The following is a 26,089-nucleotide window of genomic DNA, read 5'->3' as shown; positions in this document are numbered from 1 at the left end:
TGAGAACAACTCACTTCTCTGCAGCAGGTTCCTTGGCCTCTTTTGCTTCTTTCGTTAAGTCTTCGTCCTCCTCCTCCTCCGCATTTCCTGTAGGCACCTTCTTCAATGAGCCTCTGTAAACAGCGGAGAAAGAGAAAACGATCTGATTTTAGATAAAATGTGTAAACTGACTTATCGGCCCGGGCTGGAAACTGGCCCACAAGGGCCGGCATTTCCCTGGGACTTGGACATCACTGAGCTCATGACCGTCTTACTCGCCATGTGGGAATACGGGGATGGAAGCAAGTGGTGTGGGCCCACCGCCCTGGCCCCTGCTCCAGGTGGCTTTCCCCACTCGTGACAGAGCACCTTTCTGTTCCGTGTCTACCTTACTGCCGCTCAGAACAACTCACGTGGGGATATGGAGATGGAAGCATGTGGCATGGGCCTGGGAACCTAACACGCGAGGAGACCTGCTAAAGCCCCGAGGATCAGGCTGGACCTCATCTCAAGAGAGCAAGGCTCGAACCATGTGAAACTCAGGATCACAAATCCGTGGGCTTTGAGAACTCACACCCTGGTTTCCTTGCTGGAATATGAGTCCCCCGGATTGAGGCAGCAGCTCAGGCTCCTTTGACCAAAAGGCTGCTCAGGTGCCTCCTAATCTGGGGCTTTTCTGAGAGCTCCCCATAAAGTAGGCAGAGTGAGAAGTGATGACTCACAAACCGCTGCCTAGGCCCACCGAACCCGCTGGGTTCCCGGCGCCCTTGGCTCAGCATCTGCTCTTCCAGTCTGTGTTCCTGTCCTCCCACAGTTGTGCTCCTTGGCCTTATGCTAGAGCGCTTCCCTGTCTGCTTTGACCGACCCCCACCACTAGGCACACAATCTCACGGAGCGCAGGCCCCACAACCCTCCCTGGGCTGGGAGGACTCCCCCCGGAGCAGCTCAGGAAGCCAGCCAACTCCCTGGCCTCCTGCAGACACTGTCTAATGCAAACCATCACCACATCATCCCCTGGGTACCAAAGCCCGACGCTTCCAGTTGGCACCTGCCCAACCTCCGCTGGTCATTTGTACCCACTGTGTTACAGAGAGCCAACTCAGGCCACAGTCATTTCTGCCCCAAACTACAATGAGGCTTTCCAGGTAAGCCATCCTGAGTGGGTGGCGAGCCGGCTGGAGCTGAGCAGAAAAATCCGGGAGAACAGTGAAGTAGCACCCTGACCCCGGGGTACTGGGACAGGACCCTGTGGTCACTGTGACCTTGTCCCTGTCCCTCAGGGCCAGTCATACCCCACCACAAGGAAGGACAGTCCGGCAGCACTAGGACCGAGGGGTGAAGGCCACCCTGGGCCCACCAGATGCCTCTCGGGTTACTTGACTTCCAACCACAAGGTTTCCAGCACCAAGCCGCTCCCTCCTGCCTCATTTCAGGCAGCTCCCTTGGCCTCTAGAACAGCCTCCCATAAACACTCACTCCTAGTGAATCCCACTCCTTAGCGAGGCATGGACGCCTTCCACACCTCAGTGCCCCCGGCTCCGGCTTTCCCTGCTGCCACTGCGTGCGCCTTCCCTGCACCCAGACCACCCCTGAGCCATCTTCACGCCCCCCCACGTGCCGCCCCACTGGCTGGCCCTGGCTCCATCCGGGTCAGCAGCAGAACCCCGATGCTCACCACCACGCTTCCTTCTACACCTCCATGGAGCTCCTCACCATCTGTCTGCTGTGCACACACTGCTCACATCCCATCACCCCTGCTGGTGCATGGCCACTGGGTCACAGGTCCTGTGCCCCTCGCAGTGTCTATGCCACAGTCAGGTCCGTGTTATGTCCGCAGAGGGAGGACAATCACGGAGCACCCACAACCCCCCCTCCAGATCATTGGGGGGAAGTCAGACACAGAAAAGGCTCATCCCGCGATCCTGGATCTCTCCCCTAGGTACCTCTCTTCACCTCTCATATTTTTTAAACGGAGCTTAACTCAAAAGCAGAGGAAGAAGGGGCTGGCAGTGGGCCATGTCTTGGAAGCCAGCAAAATGCAACCACCCCTCCTTGCAGAAATCTAGACCATTCCTGGGAAAGGAGAGTCGAGGGCTCTGGGAAGATGGTCTGTCCCCTTGCCCTGCCCTGGGGACGCCAGTGCGCCAGGGGGCTCTCTGTCCTGAATGTGGAGGCTGGGCGTGGAGCGGGAAGCCCGGAGCCGAGGGGACAGGCGTCGGTCACCCTACCCCCTTACTTATTCTGAGGCCAGGTCCCCGCATGCTCTTCCAGGAGAGTCTTGCTCAGCTGTTTCACCGCATCAATTTCGCCCCACAATTGCCTTCTTTCCTCTTCCAAATCCTTAGTCAAGTGGGTGAGCGACTGAAACAGAGATCAACAATGTGTCCCCCACCACGGCCCCTGTGGCTCCACTGCTGGGAAACTGCTCCCAGAGAAGAAAAGCCACGTGCACAAGAGGGCCTTTTCCGTAGGAGCCACACCCGTCGGCAGGACCAACGCAGCCAATGACCTGGGGAAGACAAGTACACCGGCCAATCGGACGGCCACTGCCCACGTGTGGCCGCTGAGCACTGAAACGCAGCCAGTCTGAGCTGAGAGGCGCCTAAGTGCAAAATGTACAGTAGGTTCTGGCGACTTCACAGCCATTTTCAAAAGAAACGTAAACTATCTCATTAATGAGCTGCCCGGCAGGTGTGGGTCAGTGGGTGGAGTGGCCTCCCAGGCACCAGGAGTTCACTGGTGAGATGCCTATTCAAGCAGCACGCCCAGGAGGAGCTGTCGATCCCCAGGAGGGGGCGTGCAGAGGAAGCCATCACAGAAATTCTCTCATCACTGATGTTTCCATCCCTCTCGCCCTCTCCCTTCCTCTCTCTGACATCAATAAAACAAATGACAGGCTGGATAGGAATTTCGGCCTGAGGTGGGAGGGGCAGGAAAGCCAAAGCTCTGGCTTCAGTCAAACGGAGTCCAGACCCTCTGCCTCAGAGGTCTGAGGACGTGCCCCCCAGCTCACAAAGGCATCGCGAGAATTCAATGCAATGACACGGGAGCACAGAGCACAGAGCTCAGCCCAGAGGACAGAGAAAATGGCACTTGGCTATTTCCATGCACCGCCCCAACTCTGCAAAAGCAAAGGTCAGGCCCTAACCAGTTTAGTGCAGTGGATAGAGCATCGGACCTCGTACTAAAGGGCCCTGGGTTCCTTTCCGGTCAAGGGCATATGCCTAAGTTGTGGGCGGTATCCCCTGCGGGGGTGGTGTAGAAGGCAGCTGAATGATGCTTCCCTGTCATCATTGATGTTTCTATCTCTTTCTTCCTCTCCCTTGTTCCCTCTCAAATTAAAAAATATATATATGTGCTTAAAAAAAGAAAACAGCAAAGGTCCGCTGAAAGGTCTTTTCTGACACATCCCCAACAGCCAAGGTGCTTGTGCCCGTTAAACGCCTCTGGCTGCCTCCCGGCCTCTGGGTGACATTCACACACAGTGTTTGGGCACAGACGTCAATGAGGACCCATGCGGACCTGGCTGGCCCCCGGCTGTCAGCGCAGGGCTCAGGCCCGGTGTCCTGAGGCCCACCAACCCCAGTTCTCACCTCGCACTGGGCACTGAGCTTTGGTAAAGTTATTTCCTTTGATCGTTGCTCCAACATCATCTTGTGGTACAATTTATGAAAGCTCTGGACAGTCTGCTGCTCGTTCTCTAAGGAGCCCTGCAGTTCCTGGTTCTTGGTGAGCAGCTCCTCCTGCCCCGCCTGCAGCTGCTCGGTCCAGGAGGTCAGTCTGCGGGTGGAGAGCCACACGGCCCAGGGCTGAGGAGCACTCCCAGCCTCCATCCCAGGGGTGGGCCTCCATCACACCCACCACCCCTCTGGGCCTCAGGGTGTCCCCTGAAAATGAGGGCTGAGCACAGTCAGTGCTTCTCCAACTGTGTCCGCTGGGGTTCTATGTGGCCACCCAGTTGCCTCCTGTGGGCTGGGGACACAGGACAGGCAGGCTCGGACACTTCAACACAGCAGCCTGTGACAGCCCTTCCCATGGAAGGCTTTGCAGAGCCGCCTCCTTGGAAAACGGTTCTTGCACTGAAACACTTTTGGAAAACGTGGAATCAGAACATCTTTGCTCTGAAACTGTCTTTGCCCAGCTCTTCTCCCCAGCCCAAGTTCCTTTCTGATTTCAACTCCTGACACAAATAAACTGTGAGATTCTGGATCATTATGTAAAGCCACTGACATCAGCATCATCATCATCATTGTCATAATTACCCAACTGGCTTTCCGGGGCAAAGGGTTATACCTGAAATCTGAATGCCCTAAGGCGCACAAACTCAATGTGAACACAGAGGGCCCCTGTTTGGCCCACACAGCTTTATTATTTAATTTAAGTTAGTTAGTTATTTAATATTTTAAAAGGTCAAGTTTCACATCTACTCTCAGCTATTGCCCTTCTCGGAGGGTGGGAGAAAGCATAGAGCAGAGGCCCCAGCAGGTGTGGCTCCGCAGAGACAGTGTCCGCCTGTGTACGGAACCGCCTCGGGCTGGATTCCCAGTCAGGGCCATGCACCTGGCGGTGGGATTGCTCTGTGGCATAGAGGGGTGTGTGCTGTAGGCAGCCAGGAGAAGTGGCTCTCGCATCGCTGTTTCTCTCTAGCCCGCTCCCTGCCTTCCTTTCACTCTCTCTGAAGGGCAGTGCAAAAATTATCCTGAGATGAGGATTAAGTTTTTGTTAAAAAGCAGAAACAAAAGGATGACCCGACAGCGCAGGCCTGCCTCTAGCTGACAGCCTTCAGAGGGTGTGCATTCTCCAGGAGGCCTGGCCTCCGGCTGACACTCCTCCCCCACCTGCTGGACCTGCCTGCCCCCGCAGGCACCTGAGTTTGTAGCCCCAATATCCAGTCCAACAAGGCTGCGCAAAGGAAGGCTTCCTGTGGTCACGCCTCTGGGATGAGATAAGACCTGGATTTGAATCCTGACTGGCCACTACCCCCAGGATTGACCCAAACATCTTAGTTACTCTCTCAGAGCCCCTTTCCTCATCCTTATGGGGGGGGAAAAGGATAATAGCACAGTCAATTCTCACGATTCACAGGATAATGTCCTACGAAGCCACTGTGAGCACTGAGTCAGTGTAACTGCAACTGTCCCAACTGTTCCTGGAGTCTCTGGCCACATTTCTGTCAACCAATCAAGACCTTAAGACGCTTTGGTTACTATGCTCACAGCCAACAGCACCATACCTCGGGCCTGAAGGACCCTCAGGTGCCACTCCGATATTTTCCCCAAGGCGCAGCACAGCTTGCACTTGGGGACACTAGACAGCCGTGCAGCACTCCATTCGGGGCCATTTCACACAGCGACATCGCCACCGAAAACCACGAAAATAGAACCCACGGTCCTCAACGGAGCGCGGAAGGGACGCTCCTTTGCAGTGTGAGAGCTGAAACAGGCAGGAGTCAGAGGCCTGTTCAATCGCAGCTGCAAATGGGCACATCAGGCGACCCCCGTGTCTCCCCCACTGGACAGGCCCCTCAGAGGCCACGGGGACCAATGTGGGGGCGACAATGCAAGTCAGCCAGGAGGTGAATTCACCCACAGGGAACGTGAGAATGACCCGGAGCGAGCACACGTCCTTCCCGGGATCGCAGGTGTGAGAGGATGAAGATGCTTGTGCCCGACACCGTCATCACCATCGTCATGTGGGATGGGCGGCCCTCCAACCCTGGACCGCGCTCCATCCCAGTTGTCACTAGTCCTTCCATCCCAGCCACCAGCTGGAGGCCCTTCCCCCGAGACCATCAGCTGTGACACTAACGGGAAAGGGGGGTGGTGCGGCTGGCCTCACTGGAGCTGAGCTCAGGGGGCGCTCAGAGAGCTGGTGGAATGAAACCCGGCAGATGCCGCTGCAGGGCGGAGGCAGTTACCTGGCCACCTCCTGCTGCAGCCTCTCATTTTCCTGGGTGACCAGGGCATTGGTCTCCTGCTCCCACAGCAGGGCCTCCTGGACTTCAGTCAGCTGCTTCGCCTGCTCCCCCAGCTCCTCAAGCTGCATCTTCTCGGCCCACTCCTGGTTCACGGGGAAAAGGTGAGGATGCCTCACTGGGTGCAGGCCCCGGGAGCTGCTCACTCCCCATCCCTGCACCCCCACACCCGGTGAGGGGCCAAGAGCAGGGCAAGTGCAGACCCCAAAGGAGCAGGGACCCTCGGGGCCGGCAACACCCAGCCATGCTGAGTGCGGTTCTCCCAGCGCTTAAGGAACTGTTCTGGGACGGCCCAGGGCATGAAGGGACCATCACATGTGGCTACGTGAGTCCCGTGTCCTCTCCACACATGGGAACTTTAGGGCAAATGGATCAGCTCCTTGGTTGCCTTCTTTGACCACATTTAAAACCCCATTTTTTAAAGCACATGGAACCTCAGTAAGGATGCAGAATACCTGGACAACACTAACATTTAATTTTCCCAGATATTGACAGAACAACCATCCACCCTGCATAGCCAGCAGCACCTCCTTCTCGGGCCCCCAGTCCTGTCCATCAACAACAAGATGGCCAGTGTCCCGGCGAGGCAATACCTGCCCCTGGGCCCGGCCGTGGCTGAGAATTGCTGGTCTGAGATGCAGCTGAGCTAGGGAACTGGTCACCGGGAATCACTGATCAATGACCAGGACACGGTTGTGATCCTGGACCCTCCCTCTGGCAGGCAGGGGCAACAGGGGCCTGTGCTCTGAGTGCCTACCTGCAGGGACCTGGGCAGCATCTGAATTTCTAAGAGTTTGAACAGCTTTTCTTTGAGGCTTCTCAAGCGATGGTTGCTATCCTTCTCATTTCGTAGTTGGATCTCCAACTCTGCCACCTATAAGCCAAAGACCCAGCCCATGCCAGTCAGGTCACAAAGTGAACTTGGCTTTAAAGCAAACCGCAAACCTGTCACCCCCTGACAAACCCGGCCTCCGGCTGGCCCATATGTTCCGGACACACACGCGCACACACACACACACTCCGTTACCTGCTCCCGGAGCTGCCGGTTCTTTTTCATCAGCTCCTCACACTTGCTGTTGCTCTCCTGCAGGGCCTGGGTATCGCCCTGCAGCTCCAGGACTGTGTCCTGAGGGGCCTGGGAATTTTGCCCCAGTGCCATGGTCGCGCTGGAGGCTGAAGAACAAAGTGGAGTGAGAGCCCCGATCCCGGGGCCTCAGCTCCCCTCTTGACTCCGCCTCGAGATGGTCATCCCTCCGAGAGGGCCATCCACCTGAAGCCAAGGTCTAAAGACCAGAGACGGCCAGCTGGATGCCCTCTGTCGTTCGCAGGGTGCTGTCGCTGTGGGTTGTGGCCCCTCTGCTGGCTCCTCTTGGGTGCATTGGGGAGCCACCCAGAGTTTAAGAAGAAAGCAGGTGACCGTGGACAGGCCAATACAAAAGTTCAAGATGCTCGAAATGCTGGAACCACTTTTTGCCAAGTTCCAACCTGACCGTCAAGTCAAGGGTTTCAGACACTCACAGAGAAGGCAAACACATGGCATGGTCTCTGCCAACCCTCAGAGTGGGGTGTTGGGTAGCTCAGCTGGCAATGTGGGGGGCACAAAAATTGACCAGTATGTCTGTGGGGGGTAGAGCCTCTGGGGCGCGTGTGCCCAGAACTTACCACCCCTGGGTAAGGCCCTTGGGGAGGAGGGGTCCCTGAGCAGCCAGCCCCGGCCCAGGGAGACAGAGCAGACTGCACCCATCTGCCCGATGAGGACAGGAACGGAGGAAATCAGCCCAGGCTCCTGTGACAGTGCAGGTTAGTGACCGCTGGGGAAGGTGCCTGCCATCCAGAGCGCTCAGTCCCCCACGCACAGTTGTAAGACAGCCGCTGGGGGTCAGCGTGCTGTCCTCTGAAGGCTCCTGGGACTGTCTGCATGGGAGCTGAGAAAACTGGCAGCACTGACTTTGTAGTTCATGTCCTGACTTCAATGCTGCCAGAACCTTCATGTTCTCCTTGGGGAGAAGGCAGTTGACAGTTCCAAACAGCCCTTGAATCAAACCCCATGGACTTGGGCTGAGGATGGGCTGACCCAGGAGATTCAGAGCCAAGGGCTCAGCTCCCTGGCTGAGGGAGAAGCTGCGGCCAGGCCGGCTCCCCAGCTCCAGGGGCTGCTGCCTACCTTCTGACTCCTGGCCCAGCTCCGCGCTCCGGTGGTCGGACTCGTTGATCCTTAGTCCCTGCTCCGCCTCCAGGGCCATGTTGTCCCCCAGCAGCTCCTCAAGGAACTGCTGGGGGCTCTGTCCAGGCTCCTAGTGCAAGAAGAGGGGTGGGTGAGGATGCGCACCAGGGCACCCTCTGGGCAGGCCCTGCCCCGTGCAGCTGCCCTCCTTCCCCCGGATGCAGGGCCTCCATGCACCTGCTCACTTCCTAACGCACAGCTGCACAAAAGTGACTCCAACACAGGGCCCAGCTGGGACACCTACAGCCACTAAGACATGCTGCCCCAGTGGTAGGTGATGAAGACACCAAGGTCAGTGATGTCTGAACAAAGTGACGCCCAGCACAGAGCTGTAAAGCAAGGATAGGAGGACGGACAGCTCTGAGGCCCTTAGCTGGTTTAACATGTCTTGGAAAGGCCATGGGGACCGAAAATCACAGCTTAACGCACATCCTAGATGCCAGCAGAGACCCTTTTTGCCACATCAGCCACCTACATCTATCCTTTCAGAAAAGCAACACAGCAGCCAGGCCTTATCTATAGGTTTGTTTTGTTTTTTTGTTTTTTGGTGTTGTTGTTTTTTAAATATCTATACTAAAAAAAGGGTAATATGCTAAATAGAACAGTAGTCTTCTGGACATCCTTGTAGAGAAAGCCAAGGTGGTGGGGACTAAAGCACAGGTGTTAGGGGCATCAGGCCGGCAGGGAAGAGAAGGTAGGAGTGATCAAACCAGCAGCAGGGGAGAGGAGTAAGGGAGGGATCAGGCTGGCAGAGGAGCAGTTAAGGGATGGTCAGGCAGGCAGGCAGGGGAGCAGTTAGGAGCCAGTAGTCCTGGATTGAGAGAGGGATGGCTGACTGCCATATTAGGCCTGAGCCCCACAGATCCGGGAGCCCCAGATTGGAGAGGTGCAGGAGGCCAGGCTGAGGGCCCCCCACCCCGAAGCATGAATTTCATGCACCGAACCTCCAATGTATTTCTTTCAAATATATTTTTATTGATCACAGAGAGCAAAGGAGACGGAGAGATAGACACATCAATGATGAGAGAGAATCATTGACCGCCTGCCTCCCACAGGACACGCCTTGGCATGGAGCCACAACCTGGGCATCACACCTTCAGCAGGCCCTGTCTGCTTTGAGGGCCTCTGTGGTGCCCACTTAAGCCGCTAAGCCTAGCCTATGAGTCTTGGCTGGCAGCAGGCCCCTGTGTCCGCAGGAGCAGAAAATCAGGGAAGCACACCACATAAACCTAACACTGCCCCATCTCTGGTACCCTGATGCGAGAGTGTCTGACGTGTACAGCCTCGCCTGCTTGGATGAGAGACCTGCTGATAGGTATGGGACTTCACTGAGCCCATTTCCTTAACCAGGAAGGGGTGGGGCTAAGAGCTATCCCGGTTTGAGGGCTGAGCCTAGACCTCTTAATTCCACAGTCACTCCACTCATCTGGGCACTGGAAATAAATGGCTATTCGGGCGAGTTGTTGTTAAATACAGTTTTCTTCTGAACAGGTCACACATATCGTCTCAGAAAACCAACAGCTCTGGACAGTGTCCCGGAAATGAGGGCTGAGACACAACAGACAGGACTGTGGGCCTCCGGGTGTCAGGCACATCTGGTGTGGGACACCAAGGGTGGGCCCTCACAGGCCCCCTCACAGGAGGAGTCCGTGGGGCCTAGTCCTGTCCCAGGGCCCAGCACACACGGGGGAGCCGATCCGCTCTTTCCCTCATCTCTCCTCCTGCCCAGATCCCTCCCGGAACCAGCAGGTGTCCTCGGGGGCTGAGTCTCCCCAGTCTGCCTTCTCATTTTGGGAACATGCATACACGGGATGTGTCCGTTGCTCTCGGTGGGCAGCTTTCAAAGCCTGGCCCCATGCACAGTTCTAACTGGGAGTGGGCAGTAGCACCTGCTTTTCCATTTTGTGTTCATTTTACCCCCACGATCCAGAACCCAAGTTTCTTGGTGGAAGGGAAGCCGTGGACCTACTGCCAGTGGGCGCGGTTCTGATCAATGCCTGGCAGCGGGAAGGGTTAGCTCACAGACTCTGGAGTCGCCTGGGCCCCATCTCTCTGCCCATCGCCAGCCCAGAGCTCGGTGCCCTCTGTCCTTGCTCATTCAATCTTCACAAGAGCTGTGAGGGGGAGGCAGGGAGAGTCCCTTCTTACCCAGGAAGAGGCTCTGCACTCACCGACTGTATGTCCACCGGCTCTTCTCACACCGACTTTTCACACCGACTCTCCACAAACTGACAGTTCACCAAACTACTCCGCACCCTCCAACTCAGCACAAACCCTCTCCGCTCCCACCAACTCCTCACCTACCGACTCCTAACCTTCCTACTCCACGCCTACCCACTCCACAACCACCCGCTCTGCACCTAACATTCCACTGTCTCCATGCCCACCATGCCAAACGGCTCTAGGCCCCGCATTCTAAACAGCTCTGCCAGCGGCTCAGACCCCTCTCCCTACAAAACTTCAGATTTAGCTGGGCATATAAAAAATAAACATAAAAGTTAACTTATACACCCTATATCATTATAAATGGAAACTAACCACTTCATTCTAATATGTCTACCCATGTTGTGAAAAATTACTTTCTTCCCATCAGACAAATTATAAAGATTTGACCCATTCCTTTAAGGGAACAACACATTCGCTTTATTTTGTGAAGTCTTACCTAGAGAGCTCAGCTCGGGAATTCTTCTCCCCATCCTCTGGGAAGAGTTCAGACATAGAACCCTGAAGTCCACCAGTCAGCTGCTGAAAAAACAATTTGACAGACCACTAACCAATCCGTATTTTATAAGAAAAATTACCAAAGTAATGCTGTATATTTGGAAAATACTTTATTTATTTAAAAATATATCTTTAGCCGAAACCGGTTTGGCTCAGTGGATAGAGTGTCAGCTTGCGGACTGAAAGGTCCCAGGTTCGATTCAGGTCAAGGGCATGTACCTTGGTTGCGGGCACATCCCCAGTATGTGTGCAAGAGGCAGCTGATCGATTATTCTCTCTAATCGATGTTTCTAAGTCTCCCTTTCTCTTCCTCTCTATAAAAAATCTATAAAATATATTTTTATCTTTGCCCTTAGCTGGGCCATAAGAACTAATAGTACTGTAAAATCCAGTGTGGATTGGGGCTGAGTGACACACAGGCTGCTGGAGACCCAGATGCTCCTCCTAAAAGGCCAGCACCACAACTGAATTTACAAGCTCCCACTTGTGCCAAGTCCAGTGCCTCACAAGGCTCTGGGGACCCAGACAAATACGGGGAGAAACTGGACTGTCTGGCATCGGGGTAGGAATGCGGGGGAAGCTATCTTCCAGATGGAGATGCTAATAGTGGTCATTATTCCTGTGCTGGAACCTCCCTGGTGCAGGGCTGACTGGCAGCCATTTCTGTTTGCTCTACCCTGAATATTACCTGAGACCTCTCCTCACCCAATTTACAACCCCAACCAAGCTATGAGCAAAGGCTATTATATATAAATGGCCTGTCCTTGTTCAGCCTAAAACTTGTCTACCAAGCTGCAGCTGGAACAGGAAACCGCAAAGCTATCAATAAAAATCCCAAGGCTGGCACCAGCACCAGCCTGCCTTGCTTCACAGCTGGGCCTCATCCTGGCACTTCCAAAGCCCAAACAAAGAGGAGGAATCTGCAGATATCTCTGTAGTTTCTGCTGGGTGGTCTGAGGCAGTGGCTGACTTGGCACCTCCTTGGAGATCCAAGAGTCAGTGTACCCAGTGGTCAGTGTGAGACCAGACCAGATTACAACCCTTCACATGCATAAGTGACATCCTCAAGGGGCAGACTCAGTGAGCACCAACGCCCCACCAAAGTAAGTCCTGCCCCATAAGGATGTCTCCTGCACAGCAGCTCTTCCCCTGTAGACCCAGCAAGTCCGCACAACCAATTGGCCTGGAAGGTAATTCCTCCCATTGATACCAACAGCAATCAAGGCTTAACTACAACAATACTGTGCACACAGCTCACAAAGGAGTACACCAAGAGTGTCCCATCTCAGGTGATTGGGGAGGCTGAGTCACTAGGCCCTATAGGAAACCTACCAACCGAGGGCACTCTATCAATTCAAAGAGATTTAGCAGTTACCCAATACATAGAAACAAACACAGGATAGCAACCAAAATGCAGAGACAAAGAAACATGTCACAAATGAAAGAATTGAAGGAAGCAAAATAGTGCAGATCGAGGTCAAAACCACAGTTATAAGGTTATTCAAAAATCATCTAAAAACCTCTGAGAAACTATTGTGACTTTCAAAGAACTTAGTGAGAATGCAAAAAAAAAAAAAAAAAAAAAAAAGGAAAAGGATCAGTCGGAAATTATGTATACATGGACTAAAATAAAGAATAATATATGGAGATTCAACAGTAGACTAGAGGATCCCAAGAATGAAATCAAAGTTCTGAAATATGAGAAAGCAAAAAACACCAACCAGAAAAACAATAAGAAAAAAGAATCCAAAAATATAAAGATAGTGTAAGGAGTGTCTAGGTAACCTCAAGCATACCACTATCAGAATTATGAGGGAACCAGAAGAAGAGAGAGAGCAAGATATTGAAAACATATTTGCAGAAATAATGACAGAACACTTCCTCTACTTAGTGAAAGAATCTGACTTACAAATCCAGGAAACACAGAGAGTCTCAAGCAAGAGAAACCCAAAGAGGGCCACACCAAGACACATCATAATTAAAATGCCAAGGGAAAAAGACAAAGAGAGAATCTTTTTTAATTCAATAAATACTTTTTGTTCAGATTATTGCAATTGTTTCCTCTTCTCCCCCCATAGCTCCCCTCCACCCAGTTCCCACCCCATCCTCTCCCTTTACCTCCCCACCACTGTCCTCATTCATAGGTGTACACTTTTTGTCCAGTCTCTTCCCACACCTCCGAAGAATTGTCAGTCCACTCCATTTCTATGCCCCTGCTTCTTTTATATTCACCAATTTATTCTGTTCATCAGATTTTTTAATTCACTTGATTTTTATTTTTATTTTATTTTTTCTATTTTTATTTTTTAGAATATTTATTGCTGTGAAAACAAACGTGTAGTACAGTAGATGAATCTTGGGTATTAAGATTCATCAGTTGAATCAAGTTAAGTTGAAAACCTGGTAAGAAATCTGTGTGTGCCTGTGAGAAAGTCTGTAAGCCAGTTGACACAAGAGCAACTGAGATATCTAACTGTTGAGTGAGACCAGATATTATTTTAAATCTCCATTTTTGAAGGCAATTAAAAATTACAATTCCAACAGCCCACAAACCATATTTTAAAAATCGTAGAAAGCAATTAAAACTACTTGCAAAGAGCCTTTTTCCCAGCTCAATTTCAGCACCCCAAGGAGAAATAAAAAAGCATCCATGACTATCACAGATGAAAACAAAATGAACGTCAATGGAATCAGTTGTTTTTCCCCACCTTGACTTAGCAGGTGAGAGGGTGTGCTTACAGGCAGGTCCCATTGCCCGGGCAGGTTGCTCTGTGCTGCTTCCACCAGTCCCTGCGGCCCTGTAGCAGTACTGCACACTCAGACCGGGTCTTAAAACGTGTGCCCTGTGGGGGGGTGTCTCCTACCGTGTGCATGTTGATGCGCTGATTTGAAAAGTACTGACTCTTCCAGCATAAACACTTCAGCTGGCTGGAATAGAGGGCCCCTGAGAGGAGCTCACCGCCACTATTGTCAGGTGTTTGCGATGACGTTTTGCCTGTTTTCTCTTTCGTATACAATATATGCTTATTGTTAAGATTATTACAGATATCCCTCTTATTTCCCCCATAGCTTCACTCCACCTGGGTCCCACCCCACTGCAGGCCCTTACCACCTTATTGTCTGGGTGGGAACTGGGTGGAGGGGAGTTATTGGAGTGGGCGGGAACAGGGGAGCAATTGTAATAATCTGAAATACACAGAAGCATACTTACTGCATACATGCATATAAGATCTTTGTCTAATCTCTTCCCCCATCACCCCACATCCCATTTCTTCTGACAATAATCTGTCTGTTTCATTTCTATGCCCCTCATTGTTCCATTCACCAGTTTATTCTGTTCATCAGATTTTTTATTCATTTTTAGATTCACTTGTTCATAGATATGTTTCTGTTGTCAGTATATTGCTCATAATTTTCTATCTTTACCTTTTTTTCTTCGTCTTCTTAAAAAATACCATTCAGCATTTCATATATGTAATACTAGTTTGGTAGTGATGAACTCCTTTAGCTTTTACTTATCTGTGAAGCTCTTGATCTGACCTTCAATTCTGCATGATAGCTTTGCTGGGTAGAGTAATCTTTGTTGTAGATTCTTGCTATTCATCACTCTGAATATTTCTTGCCAGTCCCTTGTGGCCTGCATAGTTTCTGTTGAGAAATCAGCTGACAGTCCTATGGGTACTCCCTTGTAGGTAACTAACTTTTTCTCTTGCTGCTTTTATATCGAACCCGGGACCCCGACTTAGCCAGCAGTCTAGCTTCTTGGAGACAAGAGCACCTTACATGTCTGTCTGCAATGCCGCACATCCAACAGCACTCACTGTGATTCACATGCTGACCCTGGAGGAGGAGGAGGCGGGAGCAGGGCCAGGTCAAGGCATGGAGCCCTGTGGAGGGGCACTCTGGAAGGGACACCTACCAAACGCAGACCTGAGGAACCAGCAGCTGTGCCCAGCCATGCAATCACTAGATGGAAAAGATTAAACTCTGAGGGAAAGGATCTGGAAGAGGAACCCAGATGGAGGGGCATGGGAGAAGAGTAGGTTTCGAGGGCTGCTTCAATTGTCACATACATGTGTCACTGCTGAAGGGCAAACACTAAATGCTGCAAGCCTCCAGAGAAGGAGCAGATGGGTTGCAGAAAAACATGACCTCACAGAGGCCAGCGCCCATAGACAGGGCATATTCTTTATTTAATAAATAATGTCAACTGTGAACTCCCTATTGGAGCTCCTCACTAAAGATCAACCTGAAAAGCAAGCCATGAACACGAGATGTTATTTTCAAAGGTAACTTTAAAAAAGAGAAATTAGCCCAGGGGCATGACTCAGTGGTGGAATGTCAACCAACGAACCAGGAAGTGGGGGTTCAATTCCTGGTCAGCACACATGACCAGTTTGCAGGTTCAGTCCCCAATGTGGGGTGTGCCGGAGGCAGATGGTCTATGATTCTCTCTCATCATTGATGTTTCTATCTCTCCCTCACCCTTCTCTTAAATCAATAGAAATGGTTTCAAAAAACAAATTAGAATGCTGTAGTCATCAAGAAAAATTCATGTATAAAATTCTATGGTGGAATGTTATCAACACAGGAATGGATTGACTCAAGTACAATTTCCTCAAATGTATTGGACGTCTTCATATAAAATATAACTTCATATAAAAATAATTGAAAAGGAGCAATACCATCCATGCTGCTGGAGTTGCGTGAGCACACACGGTAATTCCGGCGGGGCTCCCATATCTGCAGAGACCTGATGGCTGAAGGATCCATGAGCAGCAGCAGCTCCCTGAGGGACCGTGGGCTTGGGACACACTCTGGGTCCCACGAGGCCGCTCCTGGCACCACAGACCTGGAGCTCATGGGGCCCCTGGCGTCACTTCCGGTGTCCGTCCTGCCGCGAGGAAGGCTGAAGGGCACAGTGGGCAGTGACCTCCTGGGCACACGTCCAGGGGACGCCTGACCTGCAGCAGGTGGTCGGGTCCGTGGCTTTTACTCCCTGTCGGTGACTTTGTGTGTGAGCCGAACCCTTGGGCTGAGGAGGACCCGGTCCCACACCGAGGCCCTGGGCTGAGGAGGACCCGGTCCCACACCGAGGCCCTGGGCTGAGGAGGACCCGGTCCCACACCGAGGCCCTGGGCTGAGGAGGACCCGGTCTCACATGGAGGCCTTCGGCCGGGAACGCCCCGGAGCTGCGCCCTGAGGGCCCACACGGGGCAGAGCGGCCCGGGCTCCATCGGCCTCTGCGGGGAGGGCGGCCTGGCAGGTGAGGAGGCGGCTTCCTCACAAACAAACCCCGACTCAGAGGGGCCCCCTCGGCCGCTGGAGCAGCAGAGCGGGCCCGATGCCTGGAGGACCTGGAGCCAAGCGGGGCGGTCCTCAGCCCGCGCCCCAGGGCCCCGCAGATGCTGACTGAATCCCCAGTGAGCGCTGCTCCCCGCGGGGCTGCCCTCCGAGGCCGCAGGCACGGCTCCTCCCGGGCTCAGCCGCCTCAGGGCCCGCCCGCCGCCCCCAGGCCCACCTCCGCCTCGAGGCTCCCTGGCCTCGCGCCACCTGAGGGCCCTCGGGTCACACAGTTCCAGCAGCAGGAGCACCTGCAGCTGACTTCCGGGAGGGGCGGGACTTCCGGGCAGGACGCCATGGGAGTGCACTGCGAGGAGCCCGTGATCTCCCCCTGCTGGCGGGAGGCGGCAGCACAGGGAGCTGCGCTGCCCCAAAGAGTCTCCTGTCAGAGCACTGTGAAAGGAGTAGGGGTGATGCAGAGATGTGCTCCCCCTTCCTACAGGAAAGCCCTGCAGTTTCCTGGCTCACAGGCCTCTTCCCGCCCTGCATGGAAGGGGCCATGCCGGTGGCAGGGTATACATCTTGACATGCGTGGGCACATGGACAGGGAGAGAACAGGCCCATAGGGAAACGTGCCTTGTGCCTGGGCGTGCCTTTGCCAGCATTTATGGGAAATTCCTACTGGGCTTGCTGCTCTGAGTTTGGTGTTTCCACTCAGCCCTGTGCCTCCGTGTCTCCATGTGCCGTGTAGTACCTCTTCTGGACTGTGTGCTGTGTCCCCTAATCCAAGCGGATGGGACAGAGTGAGCGTGGCCATGTTGGGAATAGGGCCTTGGCAGGTGTCAAGGTCAGAGTGGGTTTCACGATCTTGGATGGGTGGGCCATCGCTGCCATGACAGGTGACCTTGAAAGAGGGAAATGACCCTTGGGGCACAACCAAATGTGGTGGACGCCAGGACAGATGCCTCAAATTGCTTCTTTATCATGTTAATTGTTCCTGCACTCGCCAAAGTAAGAGTCCATCGTTTCACTTTTTATCCAATCCCAGAGGTTTCCCACTGCTTAGTCCATCAACAATGAATTTCATGTAACCCACCAATGTCCCTCCTTTGATTGCAACATAGAAATAGAAATGTAACCTGCCATTCTTTGGAGCATTATCTGAATCCATTGAAGTTCTGCTTCCTGACATATGTCGACAGTTTGGCTCAGATAAACTCACTAAAATTCTTTAAAAAAAAAATAAAAAAAATAAAGGTAAGAAAAAAGAAGGAAAGAAAATAAAAGAAAAAAAGAATGAGGGAAATGAAAGTCACTAGCAGAGAGAAGGTGATGTGACTTGGACACATGCAGAGATGGTTGCGGAGGATGGGTCTCCAAGCCAAGGAACCAAGGACAGCTGGCAGCACCAGAAGCTGGGAGAGACTTTGCCTTGCAGCCCCAGTAGGATCAGCCTTGCCCTGATCTCCAGGGGGAGCGTCTCCCGGGCAGAGTGGGGAGCTCTGGTCCCTGCCCAGCTGCCTGGTCACTGTGTCCTTCACTCCTGGACAGAAGCCACAGGAGAGAAAGGGACTCCCAGCCGCAGCCTCCAGGCTGGGATTGAGGAGCAGCAGGCGGGGTGCCTGCGAAGCTGGCTCATCCCTGGCTCCCTGGGCACCTCACTGCCCCCAACCAAGTCTCTACAGCGTCTCCCTTCTATCCTCCACCCTGGCGCCCATGCCTCTTCCTCATGCAATGATTTCTCTCTGGCCAATTGGGAAGAGGGAGCCATTCATCCCATTTAACAGGAACCAAAGAATTGAACCATTTATTCTCACGGGGTGCTTAGAAGGGGTGTAACACACAGTAGCTGCTCCCTGAATGAATGCCAGCAACCTCCAAAGGTACTCAGGGCTGTTGGTGGGGCAGGAAGTTCTGTTTCTCTGCTCCTGGTGAGAGGCCTCATCGCAAACATGAGACAGTCCATGAATAACACAGAGGCTGACGGGTGTGCTACAGGGAAAGTGGTATGGACAGGGTGCAGGAGTGCATGCATGTGTGCATGGGAGAAGGACGGAGGGAGGGAGGAAGATATATATAGATATATATATATATGTAGATATAGATATATATAGATATATAGATATATAGATAGATAGATAGATATATATATATATATATATATATATATATATATATATATATAGAGAGAGAGAGAGAGAGAGAGAGAGAGAGAGGGAGAGAGAGACAGAGAGGGAAACAGAAAGAGAAAGAAAAACAGAGACAGACAGAGAAACAGAGACAAAGAGAGAGAGAGTTTACAGGATATGTCAGATTTTCATAGGTTGTCATCCTAGAAATAGCTGAGGGAAAATGTATAATTCTATTTTAATGAAAGGGTGAGTGCAAGTTTCCCAGCTACTTCTGTGCCAGCTCACACTCAAATTGAGAGAGGACGGCTGTCCGCCACCTCCTTCATTGACTGCTTCCAGGGTTTTCATTGCTGATCTGGTAGGTGAGAGGTGAGCATGGAAATGCCCTGTGAGAAGGGAAGGAAAATGGGGGGACCCTAGGCTGCAAGGTCACCCTGACCCTCTTCTCCAGCTCCTTTCACCAGCCAGCCACCGAGCCACAAGCCAGCTGTTTTCCCTAGTCTCCACCCACTGAGCCTGGGAGAGAACATTCGGGAAAACCTGGGAGCCTACCTCGGTCCCCTGCAGCCCTTCCCCAGTGCCTCTTGCAGGTCCTCTTTGGTGTGCACCTAGCAGAGGGCTCACCCTCACCCTCGCAGTCCCCCTCCCTTCAGCCCACCCAGTCTTTTTACAAAGAAACCCTAAAGCTTGCCACGTGCCATTGTTTCCTTGCAACCCACACTCTTGGGGTTACTCAGACCTATTGTACCTGCGTGGGGGTGATATCATAGAGCAGGGTGGCACCGCACACCTATTCCCATCTCCCATTCCCATTAGGGACACCGTGTCACCAGGTTGAAGTGGACACTGGTGAGAATGTTTACACCGTAGGAATTGGCCAATGTTACCAAACCAGGACTTGATTTGATTTCTGCTGTGCCTATTGTCTCTAGATGTGAGAAAGTGATGAAAAAAATGTTAATAGTAAAGATTAAACCTACAAGTGTGTCCTGAGTGAATGTTATGGCACGTAAATGGTCTCCCTGGTTTTAAAAAGATGTCTGTAGGCATTCCAGGGCAAACACATCACAGGAATGGAGGGACTCGGGATTGCACCCAGAAAAGCACTACGCCACTGAGCGGTCACTCACCTCGTGAACAAAAGAGTGAGGATCCCACACACACCTTCCGCTTGTCTTACCTGCCAACGGGAGAGAAAGCATCACCCAACCTTCTCGTGGGAAAGACACTCACCCGTCAGAGGAGGGCAAGCACAGCTTGGCTGTAAGTACATCTGTTTGGCGAAAATCAATGAGAGTTTTCTAAGGGAATTAATGAGCTGCGTATATGTTTATATACGTGTGTGTGTGTGTGTGTGTGTGTGTGTGTGTACATATAAAGGTATTTCCTCCTCTTCCTCTAGTTGTTGGTAAACATTTGGTTGGATCCTTCCTTCCCGAGGTGTGCCCAACCTGTTCCCATTCCCTCACTGTCCTGCTCTCCCAGGGGGAGCCCCTCTGGGGCCACAGGTGACCCCACCCTCTCTGCAGGCAGACCTCAGCCCTGAGCATCACCTGGATGTTTCCCACCCCCAGACCACACAGCTCCCAGCCAGTGCAGGGTGGGGGGGCATGGAGGTCAGGAGGGCGTGGTTAGGGAGTCCTCTCAGCAAGAGGACCCCGTGGTACCGCCCAGGGGCCCAGCACCTGGGTTCCATGGTGTGTGAGCAAGACGTCAGAATTGGAAGCAGCTGAGGGAGTGATGGATGGGAAACAGGGAAGAGGCGGGGTGGGGGTGGGGGGTACCCAGCAGGGTCTGGGTGCGGGGGACAAGGTGAGAGAGGAGGCTCACAGAGGCTTTGGTGAGAGGATGGGAAACGGTCTGCTGAGCATTTAGGGTAGGCAGTGTCTTGGGACATCCAAGCTGGAACAGGTCTGGAGGCTCCCAGGGAGGTCTGGGCTAGAGGTGCTCCCAGCCTCGGGGAAGATTGCAGGGAAAGCTGTGGGTGTGCACCAGCTGGTCTGGGGCTTGGGGAGGGGTGATAGCAGAGGGGGTGCACTCATTGGTGAGCCCCATGGAGCACCTGGTCCTCAGAGGGATGGGTGTAGCTAGTGTGGAGGCTGAGGGAGGGAAGTTCAAAGAGGAAGGTCACTGGGTGGATGCCCAGAGATGCCATGAGGCTGAGGAGCTGTGGGAGGCAGGCAGACCAGTTGGCAAGTCCCTGCCAAGACCCAGGGACAGGGGTGTGGGGGTCCTGGGATGAGAACAGTTAGGTAAGAGGGCGGCAGATTCCAGACCCATTTCCAGTTCAGGGGAGCTACCACCTGTGGGAAGCGGAGAGAGGAGGGGCCCCCCTGCAACACAGGCTTTGGGCTTCTGTGAAGGACAGCTGGTGCCTTGGGTAAGCAGGGAGCCCAGAGGAGGCGGGGGAGAGGGGGAAGCCTGCAGCCCGGGCAGGGGGTCCAGGCAGCCGACCTCAGGCCTGAAGCTCAGGAGTGGTCAGTGCTAGGGGAGCAGGTGGTCAGCCTTGCAGAGGGGGCGGGGTGAGGGGGGACTGCCTGCACGGTGCAACCCGGGAGCCAGCACCCACGAAGCTTTCAGTGAGTGTCTGTGGAGGGGATGTGGAGTGCCCCAGGGGCTGGCCAGTGGGAGCCCTGGAGAGCTGTCCCAGGCGGGAGAGAGTCAGGGACAGAGGCTGAGTGCTCCCAGGGGGGGCCTGGCCAGAGTCAAACCCTGCAGCAGCCCAAAGCCAGGGGAGGCGGCCTGCAGGGCCTGCGCTCAGTTTGGGTCCAGCACGGGGAGGGCGGCGCGCTGAGTGCGGCTCCCACAGGAGCTGGGCCACGGGAAAGAACGGGAAGGAGGGCGAGGAGGCACCTGCCAGCCGAGGCTGGCGAGGAAGGAAGGGTCACGCAGGTGGCAGCTGGACAGCCCGCCATGAGAGTGGGTCGGGGGATCTCAGGTGCCTCCCTCCCTCCTCTGCCTCTTCCCAGTGGAGTAGCCTTGGAAAATCCAAAGGATGGTCTGGAGCTGAGCTCGTGCTGTGCTGTAAACCCCAAATCAAAATGGATTAAACTCACATGAGCTTACAACACACCCAGGACTGGGACGGCTGGTGCCTGGTGAACAGGAAGCCTCCTTCCTCATCCTCTGACCACCTGGCCCCGGGAGGTCTGATTACAGGGCCCAGGAGCCTGGGGGCCGACTCGGGGAGCCCGGAGCCCCGACATCGCTGCCAGTGATGCGCAGAGAGGAAAACGAGGACTCAATTCTACACCAACTCACTTTATTAAAAACTCAGTTCTACTCCAACTCACTTTCGTACAAGCCATCCTGGATCCGCCCTACAGACTGCTCAGTACAACCTCCAAACACTCGGAAGAAAAGTCTGTCAGTGCTCAGCACATGAGCTCCAAAGGAAAACCTCCTTCAGAACCCGGTCACCAGGCCGACCCCATCCCAGGAAGAGCACCTCAGGAACAACAGAACCCGAACGTGCAGGCACCCGGTCAGACATACAGCAGGTGCGAGTCCCCATGGCAAAGATTGACGCCAATTGATGTAAATACAGGCTGTCCCCCAAAACACTATAAAGAGGTGAGGCTGTTGCAGGACAGTAAGTCTCCACTCCCTGTAAATACAGGCTGTCCCCCAAAACACTATTTAGAGGTTAGGCTCCTGCTGGACAATGTGTCCCCGCTGCATGCAAATACAGGCTGTCCCCCAAAACAGGTACAGAGGTCAGATGGAAACGGACACTCACAGGATGTATATATAGGTGTCCCCCCAAAAAGGTATACCAAGGTTAGACACATGGTGGAAATTGCACCCCACTGAGTGGAAATATAGTGTCCCCCCAAATGTACACACTTTAACAACCGCTAAAGCACTCAATTGTCACTCCTTTTCAGGTTTAACCGACTTGAAGAAATGGGGGAAGACAGACTAAGATTTGGTGAAGAACATTTCTCCGTGAGGCTTTCTACGGGGACACACACAAGTTAAAGTTTAGGGACCCACGCCCAGCAGGCGAGGAATCCAGGGCAGCTGCTGGAAGAGATGTGCACAAACACCAAACCGAAGGAGCGATTCTTGATGTTTGGACTCCATGGCCGCGGTAGTCTGGTCCAGGCGCTGCTGCTAAGGAAGCAATGGAACCGCAAACACCGAGAATCGCTGTGTTCGTGTTTCTGCGCATCCTCTGTCCACAGCGGCCCTGGATGCCTGCACTGTGGCCCGGGCGGGACCAGACCCTTCACCCTGTATGTGTCCCCAAAAGAAAGTCCAGAGGATACATCTTTGTTCAAAGCTTAGTCTGGTGTCACCCATCCCGTCAAATCCGTTAACCTGAAAAGGAGTGAAAATGGAGGTATCAGCTGTTAAACTGTGTGTACATTTGGGGGGACATGCTGGGTGCATATAGTATTTGGGGGACACCCTGTAGTACCATACATTTGGGGAACAGCCTGTACTACATACATTTGGGGGGGCACCTTAAAGCACAGTGGCTGAGGGGCAGGCGCGTGCTGCCATGGTGGGAGCGTGACCCTGGGGCTGGCACAGCGCTGTCTCTAACAGAGGGATGGAAGCAGCAGAAAGCCTTCCTCGTTCCGAAGGCGATCCCGGCCCCTCAGGTGGATGGGAGAGGGGGCCCAGGCGGTCAGAAGGCTGGCTGGGGTTCGTAAGGTTCAGGAGCTGCGGGGCCAGGAGACGAGTCACCACGGCCACGCTCCATCCTCAGACACCGTCTGCCGGGCCCACGCTGCTGTGGGGCTGCCGCCTGCTCGCTGCCGCCTGTTGTTCCCAGGACCCATGTCCTCAGGGGCCGTTGGCGGGGAGCCATGTCGGGATCCCTGTATGATCTAGTGGCAGGGAGCCCCCCTCTGTGCTCCTGCCCTGGACCCGTCCCCTCGGAGAGGCTGAGGTCCGCTGGGAAGGGGCCACGGGGCCACTTGCCCTGAGTGTCGGGGCTGGGGCTGGTCCTGGCAGCCGGGGCTGCCCGGTGCTGGGCTGGAGCCGCCGCCTCCTGTGGCCATGGCGGGCTGTGACGGTGGGCAGAAGAACCAGCCTCTCTTCCTTTGGGGGAGCCAGTGAGAAGGACCTCCTGTCCAGGGGTCAGCAGTGGGGCCCAGGCCCTGAAGGAGCTGAAGGAGAGGCAGGGGGTGGCTGGCTGGTTGTCTGCCCCCCAAGGCCTCAGAACCTCCTGCAGGGAGACTCCTGTTTTCAGGCCTCTAGCCCGCGGGCCCCAAGCAGCCGGGCCGAGGCCAGGCTGAAGAACCTGTTCAGGGAAGCACCAGCGGGCAGCTGTGCGGGCGGTCGGGCAGCCGCGTGGCGTCCGGCTCTGCCCAGAAACAGGCTCTGGGAAGCGGGCTGCCTCAGGTGCACTGGGTGGGCCTCGGCCTCAGCAGGTCTCAAGCCGGGCTTTACATCCTGCCCCCCTCCAGCAGCTCCCCGGAGGGGCTGGCAGTCCTCCTGCGGGCACAGAGCTGGAGGAGTCCTCCCTCCTCTCCTGGCAGCTGGGCCTGCTGGCCTCCGGTGGTCAGTGGTAGGGAGAGCGTGGTGGTTCTGACCAGGCACCTTGGAAGGTTATCAGGCAACTGGGAGTTTCCTAGAGAGAAAAGAACAGGACAGAAAGGCATGAGTGAGGACAGCAGGGTCCTCGGAGAGCCCCCCCCTCCTCCCCCCCGGGCGGCCCCTGCTCAGGCCACATGGCCAGCCCCAAAGTCCCCGCTCCTGCTGGGCCTGCTCACAGCCCAGCGTGGCCCCAGCAAACACAGGCCTTGGCCAGGACGCCAGGGCTGGGGCTGGGTCAGCAGAGGCATGTGTGCAGACCAGGCTGACTCCCAGGGGTGCGGGAGGCTCCAGTCAGTATTAGGTGCCCAGGGCCTGGGGCAGAGAAGGACGGTGAGAAATGGGCTGCCACATCCCATGCCAAGGTGGGCGACCACACCGAGGCCTAGAGCAGAGGCACCAGGGCACACGGAGCCCGGGACAAAAGTGGGCCTGTGCCTCACGGCCGTGGTCTGAGCGGGAGGCCCTGGCCGCAGACCTGAGCCAAGGCCCCGGGAGGCCGGCCCTCACTTTAACCCTCACTCACAGCACGGGCCCTGAGCAGCTGGGATAACGTAAAGGACCAACTCACGAGGCTCCACCAAATGTCGGCACAAGGCCAGCACAGCAAGTCCTGGGCACAGCTGCTGTGTGACGCTGTGTCCTCAGATCCCTGACCCGTGTCCGCTCAGGACCACCGAGACCTGTGGGCCGGGCCCTCACGGGCCAGGACGGCACCCTGAGGACTTGACAACCAAGTCGGTGGCCACCACAACAGCCATGGGCTTAAGAAGTCCTCATCTCCGCATGGTGCCTTTACTGCACAAGGAGCTCACCTTGTGTTTTGTGCTTTTCTGCAATCTGTGCATTTAGTCGTGAACAATACTCTTATCAAAGGCAAATAGAACCCTAATTTTAAGACACCATGAGGGAAAAACCCCTAAAAGGCCTCCAGCTACCTCGCACTGGGACAAGATGTGCTCTCCAAACCCAAGTGGCCAATGCACGCGGCTGAAGGTCCAGGAGCAGGAGGACAAGGCTGTTTTGCACAGCGTCCGGCTCCAGGCAGCCCGGGGGCTGTGGGCCCGGTGCCCTCCCACTGTCCGGATTGCAGGCCCTCTCACCACTCTGCCAGGACCTGATCCCTGCCCCTCAGCTCCTCAAGGTGTACACCCACCATGAGGTCGGAAGCACCTGGCGTTACCACTTGAAATCAGGCATCCAGTGCGTGAACTCACCATGGGGAGAGCGAGGCGGAGATGGACAGACAGCAGACAAGCCAGAGTCACTTCACGTTTCCCAGTGCCCCTCAAGAGCCCGGCGGAGGCAGGAGCAAGCAGTGCCAGCCCAGGAAGCAGGGCCAGGGCCGGAGTCCAAGTAGATGACACAGAAGTTAGTGAGGCACACCGATGGCGGCTCCTTGGCTTTGATGTGGCCTTGTTGTCATGGCGATAGAGGTTTCCATTTGCTAAGGGATCTTTTTTTCTTATTTTCCATAAGTACTGATTTCTTTGGGCTTGTTTGTTTGTTGATGTGTTGTTGTTGATTTTGTCTTTTTTTTTTTAAATTTTCAGAAATAAAGGGTATATGGTCAAGACAGGGATAAAGGGGAAGGATAATAAATCTTCGGGGTCGGAAAAAAGGGAGAGGCTAGTTAGGGGGGTGGGGGGGCACTTTAACGTTTGCAGCAACATATCAGGTTAGACAAAGTCGAGCTGGCCCTGGGAGGCTGGTCTTTGACTTTGTCCTTCTTCTTCCTGCTCCAAAAGGCACTCTTTTGTTGCCCGGTTGCTAAATTGTTAAGCCAAGGGAGGTAAGATAAAAAACACAGAAAATAGCAAGTGAATGAATTGAATAATGACCAATGACGCTACGTTCGCTAAATGTACTTGGACAATCAGAATCCTGTCCGGCCCAGGAGAGATGCCACATTCCCCACGGCCCAACCCGAACCAGGACTCTGTTAGTCACTTGTGCTCTGACTCCACTGAGCCCCCGGAGTGGCGCCTGGAGCCGGTGCTCTGCGGAGCTCCAGAGGAGAACTCTGTGTTGCTGGAGGAGACGACACGTTAGACCACTTTCCCATGTCACCGGGTGACGTTATTAAACAAGGTGTTTATCGATTTAGGGCTCGGCTTTTCTTACTCCTCCATGTTTTGGTCCAAGGTGTTTTTATTGATTGTCAGAGAGGGAGAGGGAGAGGGAGACAGAAACATCAACGATGAGAAAGATGGATCGACTGTCTTCTGC

General features: G+C 54.1%; 2 protein-coding genes across 2 annotated transcripts in view; both read right to left on the bottom strand.

Annotated features, from left to right (window-relative positions):
* Positions 1-26,089, bottom strand: part of LOC311616872 (uncharacterized protein) — a 49,081-nt gene that overhangs the window by 6,427 nt on the left and 16,565 nt on the right. The gene's annotated exons all lie outside the window — the stretch shown is intronic.
* On the bottom strand, positions 11-11,202 carry LOC311617488 (uncharacterized protein; the record flags this gene model as incomplete). Its single annotated transcript, XM_084873831.1, has 8 exons — positions 10,840-11,202; positions 8,118-8,247; positions 6,981-7,126; positions 6,711-6,827; positions 5,897-6,039; positions 3,573-3,759; positions 2,216-2,340; positions 11-113 (listed from the first exon to the last, which is right to left on the bottom strand). Exons 2-8 carry the CDS (start codon positions 8,194-8,196, stop codon positions 11-13), a joined length of 900 nt encoding a protein of 299 aa, XP_084729957.1. The 5' UTR covers positions 8,197-8,247; positions 10,840-11,202.

Source organism: Pipistrellus hanaki (assembly GCF_964339955.1).
Source record: "Pipistrellus hanaki genome assembly, chromosome: 2".
NCBI lineage: Eukaryota > Metazoa > Chordata > Mammalia > Chiroptera > Vespertilionidae > Pipistrellus > Pipistrellus hanaki.
This window is presented reverse-complemented; position numbering and strand designations above follow the sequence as displayed.